This window comes from Brassica rapa, chromosome A05 (genome assembly GCF_000309985.2).
Source record: "Brassica rapa cultivar Chiifu-401-42 chromosome A05, CAAS_Brap_v3.01, whole genome shotgun sequence".
In the NCBI taxonomy this organism is placed as follows: domain Eukaryota; kingdom Viridiplantae; phylum Streptophyta; class Magnoliopsida; order Brassicales; family Brassicaceae; genus Brassica; species Brassica rapa.
The window spans coordinates 27,203,375-27,217,733 of record NC_024799.2 but is presented as its reverse complement, the minus strand read 5'-3'; the positions used below and the strand labels follow the sequence as shown (position 1 = coordinate 27,217,733).

The 14,359-nt window shown below is 30.9% G+C and overlaps 2 protein-coding genes across 5 annotated transcripts; one reads left to right on the top strand and one right to left on the bottom strand.

The window, feature by feature from the left end:
• The first annotated feature begins 44 nt into the window (after positions 1-44).
• On the top strand, positions 45-9,951 carry LOC103870850 (sugar transporter ERD6-like 9). The gene is given in 17 exon segments (XM_033291896.1): positions 45-3,991; positions 4,617-4,679; positions 4,829-4,918; positions 5,320-5,379; positions 5,480-5,553; positions 5,628-5,688; positions 5,761-5,836; positions 5,957-6,021; positions 6,110-6,202; positions 6,379-6,450; positions 6,562-6,646; positions 6,750-6,808; positions 6,937-6,993; positions 7,094-7,207; positions 7,309-7,368; positions 7,729-7,843; positions 7,970-9,951. Coding segments are annotated over 17 exon segments (1,401 nt in total). The 5' UTR covers positions 45-3,859; the 3' UTR covers positions 8,095-9,951.
• On the bottom strand, positions 9,527-14,137 carry LOC103870849 (sugar transporter ERD6-like 11). 4 transcript variants are annotated; one of them, XM_009149021.3, is made up of 18 exons: positions 13,738-14,137; positions 13,543-13,605; positions 12,610-12,699; positions 12,396-12,455; positions 12,222-12,287; positions 12,064-12,129; positions 11,886-11,961; positions 11,671-11,735; positions 11,472-11,564; positions 11,260-11,340; positions 11,075-11,159; positions 10,909-10,952; positions 10,767-10,829; positions 10,610-10,669; positions 10,429-10,482; positions 10,289-10,348; positions 10,091-10,205; positions 9,527-9,828 (listed from the first exon to the last, which is right to left on the bottom strand). In XM_009149021.3, the coding sequence occupies exons 1-18, from the start codon at positions 13,882-13,884 to the stop codon at positions 9,707-9,709; spliced, it is 1,410 nt and encodes a 469-aa protein (XP_009147269.1). In that variant the 5' UTR covers positions 13,885-14,137; the 3' UTR covers positions 9,527-9,706. The 4 variants fall into 4 exon arrangements, 3 of the variants coding, with proteins under 3 accessions (XP_009147269.1, XP_009147270.1, XP_033147783.1); XR_004458273.1 differs by having other exon boundaries at positions 9,603-9,828; positions 10,091-10,231; XM_009149022.3 differs by lacking the exon at positions 12,396-12,455.
• Between the last annotated feature and the right edge of the window lie 222 nt (positions 14,138-14,359).

Genomic DNA, 14,359 nt, shown 5'->3' with positions numbered 1-14,359 from the left:
TGGTGAACCTAGAGGTTCACCTTAGGGGGTGAACCCAAGAATTACTCATATATCACCTATGTTCCTCTTTGTTTACGATAACATTATTATATTATAATGTCAAGATTACACTATTTTAATGTGATTTTAACACTAAAATTTTTTTATTTCTAAAACACTACTTTAATGTAATTTTTACTCTAAAACTCTTCAATCCAACACTAAAAATTACACTATTTTAGTGTAACACTATAATTTACATCAAATTTGATGTAAAATTATAGTATTGTACTAAAATAGCATAATTTTTAGTATTAGATTGGAAAAGTTACACTAAAATAGTGTGAAAGTCGCATAACAATAGTGTTTAATTTGGAGTTGAGTTGAAAATATTCTTTTGTTACGAGTGTTTATAAAATTGTGCTCTGATATATAAAAAGCATGATATAAAGCGACAAAGATGACTGTGCCCGGGACCTTCGGAAAGTGTAAAACATATTAGTAAGTATCATGCTTAAAACACTACAAGAATGTAAACTGGAAATTAACTTATTAAATCCCCGGAATCTGGTTACGAACTAATAATGCAGCTAAAAATCGCAAATTTTTTAAAAAATCTCAGCTATACCGGAAATTAAAGTTATCAAAACCCTGTCACATAACATGTCAATCATTTAACCAACGTTAAGTTGGCCTAGTGGTAAAGGAGTTGCGACTGTAACTTCTGCCACTTGGATTCAACTCACGGTGGAAAAGACTATTTACAATGCTTGAGTTTCTGGCAAAGAGGTGAAAACACCTCTTTTTTTTTACACCCAAAAAAAAACATGTCAATCATTTATGGGATCTAGCATTTCCTTCCCTTTTATGCTCAAGTTGATGATGTCAAAGTATGTCGAGGTGAATAAAGAAGTAAATCTAGCAGAAAAAAATAACATGTTATCAATCGGCTTTAAGCAGCTCATAAAAACCGACAGAGAAACAATGTTCTCCACAATCATCAAGTCATTCCTCCACCGGTTATCTTCAAGCTGATTGACAGAGACATTAAAAAATACAATTACGGCAAGGCGCCACAAGCGCAAATCAGAAATGTAACGCGGCTCTGGATTAGATAACCAAATCTTTGCCATTTACCAAATCTGCTACCATTCTTTTTATTATTCTTTTTTGCAAAGAAGGTGGTCTTGTAAGGTCTTTTATGTAAGCCCAAGCTATATTTATAGAAACGGCAAGGTTATTAACATGAGACACACATCTTACAAACATACAATTGATAAAATTGTTCGTTTGCTATGTTTTTCCAGAGGCAACATGGATTTCTAGATAAAGTTGTTGATGAACAATTTTTTTTTAATTGTTCCTTCCTTTCCAATACATCAGTTGTTACGAAATCTGAAACTAACTTATAAAGTTGTTTAATAAGGAAAAAACACACCCTATAAAGTTTCTTTAAAACTATTATTGTTATTATTTTCACACATATGATTAACGAACAAGAATTACTAAGATCTTTTGTTGACTATATATATAGTTTTTAAACTAGATTAAAATAATAAAACGCGTGAAGGAGCTATTGAGCTAATAAAGAATTGGCATGATCCCACCTCCTACTGCCTATATATTGGGGTTGTTTTATTTATTTGATAGGTTCTCTTGGTAGCATTAAATATTTTTTTGCTAAATAGTAGTATTGACTATGAAATCAGGACCTTTAGGGGAGGTAATATGTTTGTATTATTATCGACGGTCGCCTTGTTGCGTGCATGTACCTTATTTTATCATTTACTTCTAGAGAAATGATAATTACGTATACCTCAATGTATAGCTGCGTCCTACCAAAAAAAATGTATAGCTGCGTAAACATACATATATATATATATATATTCTTTAACAAGTTCAAAGGGATTTAGTTTTTCTAAACTTTCAACAAGAACATCGCGTGATTAATTGAAAATGAACGACAAGTTACGACTTTTTGGTGTTTCTTAATAAGTTCCTTGTAGAATTATAATTTGGACATGCGTGTTTCATATTCACTTTTCAATGTCTGTCGTTTTTTTTTGTTACTCACGATGAATTATTATCACTGGTTCGAGTTGGCCCAGAATGTATATATTTACATATATATATATATATATATATAAATATATCACTAGCTAGTGATTAATACCATGTTCTTTTACAAAGCAAAGTATAATAGCTGTGTGATATATTTTTGAACACCATACTTTAGTTTGTTTGGTTCAAATAAATAGAATCATAAACATTATATATATATATATATGCACCCATGATTGTTTTAAAGGTTCGAAGTATATACTTCCATGTTTATTCTTTTTCTAATATCAAATATAAAACGTCTTTTATGCGAATTTTATTTTTGATAATATGTAGAATACCCACTCCACAACATATCAGCTTTGTTATGTAGTATAACATATAATAGGTTTGTTCTGTACTAGAACAGAAGTTCCTTTTTATGGAAAATAACTAAAATGTTCAGAAGAGGCAAAATAGACGTCCACATGTGACCATGTAATACAACACAAACGACTAATCAATTTAATAGTTTTTTACACAACGATCACGGAATTTAATGGAGAACTTGGAAGACTTAGTCGCTTACAACTATTTAATCTAATAATCTCGAACTACCAATAGGAAGACGTGTGGGGATGAAGTTGCGTAGCCAGATTTTAAAAATCAAATATCTAAAATAGATTAATGTCAAATTGGTTGGTTAGCATGAAGGACGTAGATAAGAGCAAGCAACATTTTTAGGCAAAAAAAGATCAAGCAACATTCGCGTATCTTATTCATAATAGACGAAGTATTAAAACTAGTTAAAGTTTAAATAATTATTTCGGGACGTGACATTATTTTCGAATAATCTCCCTTGTTTATATCTAAGTCTAGCAAACAAGCAAACTGTACGTAGGCATGCCAGTGAGATGGATATTATAGAAAGCCTAGCATCAGCACTTGGCAACATGACACACGCACATCTTATAACTCATTCAGTAAAAGAAGACAACAGTTGTTGAGGGAAAAAGAAGAACAAAATTAAACAAAATTTTATAGTGTTTTATTCCCCAGTTCCTGTTCATTTCTTACGCGCATTTTGGTTGATTAGTTTTTAAATTGTAATTCTTTTACCAGCAATATAATATATACAATATAACCTCTTTAAATTAATACTTTATAGATTAATAAACACTAAAAATCTCTATAAAATAATATAATTTTATAGTCTCAAATTAAATTTTTGATTCAATTAGTATATCGATAAATTAATATCTTTATAAATTAATAAAAAATTATAGTTTTGGTGTAGTCCCAACATTATTAATTTATAGAGGTTTCTCTGTATATATGTGTATATAATCTCGCCAATGTATATGAAAGTAATATTTATAATTAATGATCTTTTAACCATTATTATTATTATTATTCCACAGAATTCTGTTTTAATACGGTAAATGCTTTCAGGAACAAATCCTACAAATTTTGGAAAAGCTTCCCAATTGAATATTTCTAGTGTTATCCTTATTTCTTCTTTCGTATTTCTGTTATAACCAAATTGATTATTTTAGACATGATGTTACGTATGAGCACTAATATAAACAACCAGTACTTCGTTAGGTAGATTAATAGATGGCTCAGAAAGTTTATGGAACTGTAAGTCAAGTCATCCTCGTGTTTTAATTTTAATATATAATGTGTATACAGTACAGAAAGAGGTCAAAGCATCTAAGAAATCCATAAAAAGAAAAGCATAGTTCTCATTTGATCTATATATCTCTCTTGCTCTTTCTTTCTTCCTATTGTTCTTGATTTTCGAGATCTTTTCAATTCTTTCAGACTTTGAGCTAAGAAAATGGAGGGAGAGAATAGTATTGAGAAAGGATTATTACTCGTAAATAAGGAAGAAACATCTGCAAATACAACTCCACTTCTTGTTTTTACCACTTTCATTATTGTCTCTGCTTCCTTCACCTTTGGCGTTGCAGTATGTTTCCAACTCTATCTCTTTCTCGAAACATAAATATATGATGGAGCATATTTGAAGAATGCTAAAGTTTTGTTTTGATTACTAATACACCTTTTTCTAGAAATCTTATATATATGTAGGTTAATGGAGTAAATAGTAGCCATTTGCATGTCAACTGAAAAAGTTTTGAAATTTTCAGAAAATGAATTGATTTTTTAAAAATTACAAAATTAAAGGAGGTTTAACAACGTGGGACAACCAAACCTAATTTCTAGCCAAACTTCTTTTTGTTAAAAACCTTCTAGCGACTAGCTAGTCATCGTAAATTTCGAAGCAATATACGTTTGATATCGAAATTTCAACTGTGTCGGTTTATAGCGACTTTAGACGACCAAACCTAATTTCTAGGAATCGGAGAGGAACAAAATTGCATGGTCATATACCGCTAACTACGTTATTTATTTATTTTATTTTTTTGAATACATAACTACGTTATTCTGTAAGATATTTTGTTTATTTGCTTTGAAGTATTCTAAATCATCTTTTCTAATTACAGAATGGAGTTTGCAAATAAAATATCCCAACTGTCTTTAGTTTATTTAGATCGATATTCATGAATTTCAGTTATTTTTATGGGAACCAGTTAGGTTATACTGCCGGTACAATGTCTTCCATAATGGAAGATCTTGATCTTTCAATAGCACAAGTAAGTCTCTATCAGTTTCATTAAACTTTTATTTATTTATATGCTCATAGCTAATTCACGTAAGCTTTAACAAGAAAAACATATCATAACAAAAAAAATCATCTCAGAAAATTATCTAACTGAAGTTATAATTCAAATATATTTCACAGTTTTCAGTATTTGGTTTGCTATTGACTTTTGGAGGAATGATCGGTGCAATATTTAGCGCCAAAAGTGCAGATGCATTTGGCCGTAAGATGGTTAGAGAAGCATTATCTTAACCCCATACTTTATATTTGTCCATATATATTAATATTATCGCCAGGGCCGGCTCAACGGTGTTAAGGGCCCTGTGGCAAAAAAAAGAAAAAAATTTAAACTATTATTTTTCTTTAAAAAAACTGATAGATATATGTTTTTAAATATTTTTATTAATAAATTTATGAAAATAAAAAAAATACTTTCATATAAAAAAAATTTTAGGCCCCTTTTCTTATTTTTAATATAAAAATACATGTATTTTTTTTTAAAGTCGGGCCCTTATCTATTAAGAAATAGGGAGACAACGGATTGGACCCGGGGCGGTCGCACCGCTCGCCCCCTATCTAAGCCGGCCCTGATTATCGTAAACCTCTCAAACCTTTTATTTTATTATTTCCAGACTTTGTGGCTCGCCGAGGGATTCTGCATAAGTGGATGGCTTGCAATTGCACTAGCCAAGGTTTCTTCACAAGTCACGTTTCATCTAATTATATAATTATTATATTATTGCTTCATAAACTAAATCTCTAATCTTGTGATTATAACTTATTTTCCAATAGAATGTTATTTGGCTAGATCTGGGACGATTCTTTGTGGGAATTGGAGTTGGTCTCATTAGCTATGTGGTAAGAAAGTCTTAGATTTTTTTTAATAATTTGAAAAGAATAAATTATCATCTCTAAACTTGTAACAATCCTTGTTTTGTAGATTATATATCGCAGAAATAACTCCCAAAAATGTGCGAGGCACTTTTACATTTAGCAATCAGGTAATATATAAAATTCTTTAAATATATATTGATCTACGTTTAGCTAATAGTGTTATAATTTTTATTTTACAGTTGTTGCAAAATTGTGGGCTGGCAACCGTATATTATCTTGGAAATTTCATGGCATGGAGAACGATAGCCCTTATCGGTGATTTTTTCACACTGATATTATTTTTTTGTCTAGCTCAATCCTTCCATATGACTCACTGATAAAATTTTTAATTTATTATATTAAAATATTTAACTAACTAGACTTTAACATCTTCAGGAATTATCCCATGCTTGATACAGTTCTTTGGATTGTTTTTCATCCCCGAGTCTCCAAGATGGCTGGTTAGTCATATGAACCGTATCATATACTTCTCTAAGTTCATTTTATTAACAATTTACCAAGCAAAAAATATTAATGGGATTTTGCTAGGCAAGAGAAGGCGGTGATGAAGAATGTAAAGTTGTTCTTCAGAAGTTAAGAGGAAAATAAGCTAATGTTATGAAGGAAACTCGTGAAATCATGGTACACATGCGTATACTTACCAAAACTAGGTTTAACTATCTAACATTTATTATTATTATATTATTTTGTAAGCAATTCTATATAAGAAAACTAGGTTTCATTTTGGAAAGATAACGATCACTTTTAAAACTTGTCTTCATGAAAAAAATCTTATTTATATATATGCAAATTTGTAGATTTGTGTTGATGCTACCGCAAATGTCAGCATGGGAAGTCTTTTCAAAAAGAAATATACTCGTCAACTTACAGTAAGAAAAGGAGTCTCATTCATTAGCAGCAAAAAAAAAGTTATTACTAAAGCAATTTGAATCAAATATAATTAACTAACTTGATCTTTGTATATGGTTAATTATGTTTAGATCGGTGTGGGTTTAATGCTTCTGCAGCAATTATCTGGAAGTGCAGGAATATCTTATTACGCAGGCAGCATATTTGAGCTTGCCGGTAATTTTTTATTTAGATATATATCATTAGTTATTCAATGATTATTATGTCTTTCAATCCTTTGTTGTTATAAATGATGAAATTAATACTTTGAACTCTTAAGGGTTTCCTTCGCGGATTGGAATGACAGTGTTGTCATTGGTTGTGGTACGTAGTTGTAAAGTTTTCATAAAATCTGTCTATTTTATTTGTTGTTATTTACACTTCACCCCTGGATACATTGAGCTGGTTATGAAAATGTAGCGCATTTCAATTACTTATCAATGATATACCACGATAGGTACCAAAAGCTATATATATTGGGTTTGATACTTGTGGAGCGATGGGGAAGACGACCACTTCTGATGGTTACAATGTTTTTATAGAACTTACTTAAGTTTGTTAATAGATTAATTAGTTTTCTAAAACAAATATATATATAAATATAATTTAACGTGCAAATTGCAGGTATCAGCACTAGGGCTATGTTTAAGTTGTATCTTTCTTGCATTATCGTTTGGATTGAAAGGTGTCCCTGGGTTTGTAAATTTTACCCCCACCATGGCATTCATAGGAGTATTGGTAAATTCAAATAATTTTTAAAATATATATTGTTATTCTTTTTGTTTAGTTAGAACAGTTAAAAACTTTTTAGTTTTTGGTATATCCACATATCCGAACAGACATTCAATATGATGTTCGCCGCTGGACTAGGAGCACTACCATGGATTATAATGTCTGAGGTATATCCACATATATATAAAATATTTTTTACATGTTTAAGTAAACGTTTTAGTTTTTAAATTGTTCGTTATCATATTAAATACTCCCTCTGTTTTTAAAAGATACATATTCTAGACTTTTCACATATATTAAGAAAACTCATTAAATATACATTGTTTTTTGTGAATAACAATTTTCCATAACTTTAAACCAATAGAAATTCCATAAACACTATTAATTTTTTTGAAACTTACAATTTTTCATAAAATCATACATTGAAAAAGTAAAAAATGTATCTTTTTAAAACAAATTTTTTTTCCAGAACATACATCTTTTAGGAACAGAGGGAGTATAAATGATGTTAACTTTTTTTATTTCAGATATTTCCGATGGACATGAAAGCAGTAGCTGGGAGTTTAGTAGCCATCACGAATTGGTTTACCGGTTGGATCGTCAGCTACTGCTTCAATTTTATGCTTATTTGGAGTCAATCAGGTGCTTATTTATGGAACTATCTTTAGTTATTTTTATATATATTTATTGTTCTTATATAGTTATGAAACTCACGATTGAAATGACAACTTATGGTTTTTAAATTACTTTTGTAAATTTTAATTACAGGTACTTTTAGTATATTCGCCATGATAAGTGGATTAACAATTTTATTCGCATGGTGTTTGGTGCCTGAAACTCGTGGACTATCCTTAGAAGAAATTCAACTTCCTCATGCTAATATTCTGAGTTGATCCTAAATGTGGCGGTAAAACTGACATTAAACGATTTTTATAAATACTGTAGAATTATATGATGGATTTCGAATGGTCGACTCTTATCCTTCTAAATGTCTGTTTCGTTCTAAATTTCATTTTTTACTTGTCTTATATATATAATGTCTTTCGTTTCTGCCACTTTTCAATTTTATATGACCTGGTAATTTTAGCATACACATTTTTTTTTAAAGACACCTCCATATACTGAAACATATAATACTTCTCCTGATAATGCTTCAGATATTGCAACCTTCTAGCTATAAAATGGATTTGGTGAGTCGTTCATATTAGTCAGGTCGTATGAAACTAAATAAATCATGCAACTAAATCATACCATGATTAACGGATAAGAATAAGAACCAACTTAATTGGGCTCATTTCAGACCTGGGGTGCGGCAATAATAGTTTGGGCTTTAGATTTATGAATTGAACTCCAGCTTTGTGTGTGTATGTGTGTGCGTGAGATCGAATCAGATTGGATTTTGCATTTTTTTTTTATGTTTGACCATCAATCATGCCAGTTTTGCTGGTCAAAACAAACATGATTCATGTGAAGATGATACAATGATTGATGAATGATAATATTAGTCATACTCAGACATATACACGTTTCATGTGAACAACTACCAATGCTAATCACGATGTAACTTTGTTTTTGCGTCCTGGTTCAGTGAATGAGAGAGATAGCCTTTGCACGTTTCGAGAAGGGCTAAATCCAACTACTAGTTGTTTCAATTAATGCAGTTCAAATTTTATAGTACTAATAAAGTTTACAGTTTTCACCGTCTTTGTTAGTGGACTCCACAATTTTTATTTTTCTAAAGACAGTAGATTACTCGTTACCCTGAAAAGTCTAAAAATTATGTTCCATTGATCAAGCATGTCACTAGGCATTTTCGTTTTTTTGTTTTTATTCACAAGGTATATAAAATAAATATTTTCAAATAAATAATTCATCTTGAGGTTACTCTTAAGTTATGCTCGATTAACTTTGTAATTACAAACTCTTTCCGCAAAAAAAAATAGTTTTCATAATTTTAAGTAACTTTTATTTTTATTGGGTGTAGTGTGACCAATCAAATAATATATACTTATTTATGATTGGTTTAACTACACCTAATTTATATATTAAATGCTACTTTTAGAAAAATTAATAACTTTCTTAATATTTGTGCATTCATCTAAAACTACCTACATAAAAACAGAGGGAGGACAATATAAGTTGTATCCTTTTTAGAAGAAGATGGTATAATATAACTATCAATCACTATGCTTATAATAAGTACAAGCATGTTAAAAAAATAAGTACAAGCAAAACCAAGTCGCCTTGGTTTAGTGGTAAAGAAGCTCCGGGTGGAGTTTCCACCTTGGATTCGAGTAAACATTGGTCACCTATAGATACTTTAAGTGGCAAAAAAACCCAAATTTTTATGGGTCTCGTGGAATTAGTCTTTGGACCTAAAAAGTTTTTGGAATCCCTACGGTTATCAAAAAAAAATACAAGCAAAATATTTTTTATAAAGCCACTTGGATCACTGATAGGTTGTTAAAAATAATTTTAACAGCATATTACAACATAAATATGTCTTTAAGTTGTCCCCGTGAGCGAAGCTTGTAATTCTTCCAGTGACTGTCCTTTGGTTTCCGGGACGAGAAACCAAATAAAAACCAATGATGCTCCTCCGACAACCCCAAATATGTAAAATGTTCCTATTTAATTATCATAAACTACAAAAATAAGTAATTGACATCATCGAAATTAAAATTAACTTAGAAGACAATAGAAGTCAAAATTTTAAATAAAATATATAAGCTGATATGAACAGAAGAAACCAAAAAAAAATCAGCCTACCTATTTGCTCTTAATTTTATGTTTGGTTTGGATTTGTTTTCAAAAGGTTAGGTGACTCTTAATATTTATTAGTAAAGCCTTATTAAAATCAATTGACAATATAGTTGGGAAGATTAGGACCTTGTGCGCTCCATTCAAACATAAAGTTGAAAGCGTAACTCACGAACCACCCAGTGGTCCATGAGGTTAATGCCACTATTGTCCCAGCTGAAACTTTAATATTGATTGGAAAAATCTGCAGGAACATGATAAACGTTTTTTCTTGATAAATGACTGTTAGTCCACCCTTGATTCTATAAAAACCTTTTACTTATATACCTCGGACATAATGACCCAGGGCAGCCCTCCTACACCGATGGCAAAACATCCAAAGTAGACCTAGACAAAGGTTAAAAAATTTGTTACCACAAATTCATACCGCAGATATACAAAAACCGTATATAAATGAAAGATTATACCAGAATGCATATGAAGATGACCACTGCAGTCAATTCAGGAAGAATATCCATTCCCTGTCCATCGCCAGAACAAACACCAAAATCTTTAAGAAATGTTTTAAAATATACTATAAGCAGAGAAAGTAATAATGATAGTTTTCACCTTTCAATCCAATATAAAACAAAATAAAACAAAAGTAACCTGTAACGTGAAGCAAACCCCAATAAGCAAGGATCCAATGGACATTCCCGCAGCAGAAACCTACAATAATTTAAAAGTGTATATGAATATGTTCGACAGAAAATGGTTTAGTAATTAACTGCTGTATGTATAATATTAACCGGATATTTGTTCTAACCAATAGGAGTGGTCGTCTTCCCCATTTATCCACAAAAATTACAGCCAGCAAGGCTTTTGGGATCTACAAAGAGTAGAGAAGACAACATAAAAGGTACAATCAAAATATATTAAAGTAAGGTAGTACAGTATATGGCACGCACCACGAACACACCAAATATCATGGACCCAACTGTCTCGGAAAAGCCTGTAAATAAGAACTTTTTGGATATATCAGTATTTATTAAATATTACTAAGACTCATTGCTTGTATGAAAGTACAAATAATTATTCATAAATAAACAAAAGTCAGAGTTTTGATATTCTAACCAGCTTTTCTAAATATAGTATTTGAATAATACGTGACTCCAGCAGCTCCAGATAATTGTTGTATCAACATTAAACCAATTCCAATCTGAAAACAAATAAAATGAAACGGTATAATTTATTACTTTCATCAATTGTAAAATCATTACATAGATTTGTCCACTGTATTTCCCTATATGTTACCGTACCACAAGAGTTCGTCTATACTTCTTCTGAAACATGTCATAGAAACTCGACTTTGAATCTTCTTCAAGCCTTTTTGTCATAACCTGAACATTAATAAAACATAACAAGCATATAATAATGGTTGCTTCATAAAGAAAGTATACTAATAATATTCAGTAGCTAATTTTTTTAGGTGTAATTCAGTAGCTAATATTCTCTATTTTATAAAGCATACCTGAATTTCAGCTGATTCACCCGAAACATCAGCGTCTCTCCCTCTAAGCTGCTGCAGAGAGTGTTCTACTTCTTTACCTGTGCCGATTTTAGCCTAGAAAACCGAACGACAAATAAAGTAAACTTAGATAACTGAATAAAAAGCTTTGAATGCTTATAGTTGATATAAAGTTATAAACATATTTTAAGAAAATACGAACCAGCCATCTTGGTGATTCCGGTATAAAGTATATACCGATCGCTTGAATGACGCATGGAAGAGCACCTGAACCGGAAATTAGAATTAAACTAAATCGGTAATGTCTTAATGTATTACTGAAATTTTGAAATAACAGAAAATTAACATGCTAAGATCAATAATAAAGTATTATTGCTAAAAATTATAATAAATATCTTGCAACAATATTTTCGTTACCTATTATAGCCAGGAGCCGCCAATTAATTACAGTCCCAAAAAAATAAATAACGGACAGTCCACAGTTTTGAAAAAGCTATAAAACAAAAAACAAATATTGGTTAGTTACAATACAAAGGTGAAACTTAACTATATTTAATTTATACAGTAGACTTTTTGTTCTTAACAATATTTTCACCTGGTTCGAAGAAGTAAATGCACCACGAACATGTTTTGGAGTGATTTCCGCAATATAGACAGGTACCTTGTTTGGATATTAACAATGGTGTTTATGAAAATGTGAACTAGAATAAATCAAAGAAGAGATGAAATTAATATTAACAACTTCTCATTTACCACGTAGCTAATCAAGCCGACTCCTATGCCTAATGAAATCCTTCCTGCGTCCAGCCACAAGACATCCTTTTCGTTTCCGCATAATTACAATCTTTAGTTAGATATTTTGACGATCAACTTTATACTTATATATTTCAGCCATGAACCTAATTTTTTTTTGTTGCGGATATACACCTTTGCGAAAGCAATGGAGAGCCAACCAAAAATGCAAAGCAAATCGCAGGCCCACAACGTCTTTAACCATTCATCACCAAGATAAAAAAAGTATTATAAAGAAAAATTAGAATCTAAGTAATACGATTTTTTTTTTTAAAGAAACTAGTATGAGAAAAATTAACAACTGTATAATATATGATTTAAGAAAAAGTTCAAAATTGCAAGTACATACGCGTCTTCTGCCGAGGGTGATTGCCAATTGACCACTGCAAAAGGCTCCCAATGCAGCTCCTAAATTCAGGAAGGACCCAAACGCTGAAAACTGGAAAATGATGAGTAAAAATACTGAGTTTCCCTCAAGAATTTTGGAGACTTTGGAAGATATAATTATTTTGATTGCTATATAAGGTTCTTGATGGTATACATTGCACTTAAATATCAATTTGATAATCTTAATTACTTATCAGGTTTGTGGCTCAGGTCTGATAGTTGATTAAACATGCAGAAAAACTTACAAGTAATTATGAACTCAGTTTACTTTTCTGTCCGATTAATCGGGTATATATTGTAAGAGCAGCTCCATTGAGGAACTCTCACATGGTATCTAAACACTGTAATTGTTTTAGAAAAATAAAAGAAGAAAGAGAAAGCAAGAATCGATTCTTTGTAGAGAATTTTCAGAACATCTCTGACTCATATGTCCAAGTGGCTTCTTTATTGCTCATGTTTTTAAAAAATAGCAATTTAATTATTTAGCAAAAATAATTAAAATACTGTTCTTTTGCTTTTTTTAGATACCCAAATACAGTTTCAACCATTAAGAGCAAGAGCATCAGTGAACCCCCTTTGGGGTTCATCTTCTTAATTTTTTATTATTAAATTTTTTATTTTTTTTATTTTGATTTTTTTTTTAATAAAAAAAAAAAAATTGACCAATCGCGGACTGCCACGTGTCGTGGGGCCCGCGCTACAGTGATGAACTTTAGGAGAGAGGGTATCATGCAGAAGAGGTGAGAAGGGGCGAGTTCATCACTTTTGCTTTTTTTAATATTTTTTTTTCTCGTAAAACGTGTGAACCTCCCTCTTAAACCTCTAATGCTCTTGCTCTAAGATTGCTCTAATAAATGCTTATTATATTTTCAAAAAAGTGAGAGAAGATACATACTTCTGCAATAGAAAGGTCTAACTCTTTCATGATCTGAGACTCAGCGCCTGAAGTATAACCACCCTTTAAGATCCAATAAATTAAGAGCAAACAGAATTATTTAAATTTGATTAACTGATAAGAATTGTTGATTAACCGACAAAATTGGAGGCGAAAATAATAACTGAGGTTAAAAAGAGAAATTGAGAAACTTACAGCACAGCCAAAGCTGAAGGAGCTACAAACAGCGACAAAAGTGCTGAGTATAACACAAGTGGTAACACGAGGATCATCTATGTCGTTTTGATGCCTTTGCTGAATAAGTCCTTCCTCCATACTTCTTCTATCTTCTTCCACCACCATTCTTAAAGATTAGTCTCTCCTCTCTCTTTCCTACTTTCCACAAATTTTCTTGTCTATTTTAGTTTCTTTTCACAACATCCCCAAGAATTTGAAAACCAGCTTTAAAAAAAAAACATCCCTAAGAAATTTGCTTGTTTGTTGATATAAACAGAAAAGTGTGAGGGACAGAGAGAAAGATAAAGAGAGATGTGTGTGTGTGGTCACTTGCGGGTTTCAAGTCCTTGATTAGCACAACTGTGCTGGTTATCGAACACATCTGTTTTTTCTTTTAAACCAAACCGAAATATTACTTTTTAATATAAATTTCGGTTTGTTTGTACTTCTAATAGAGGTGTCAAAATGAGCTATAACTCATGAACTAATTCAGCTCAGCCCGATTTTTTTATGAGCACGAGTTCTATTTTCTAGGTTCATTTAATAAATAATTTTAATGAACAAGTTTAAATTAGATCACGAGTTATATGAACGATCTTTA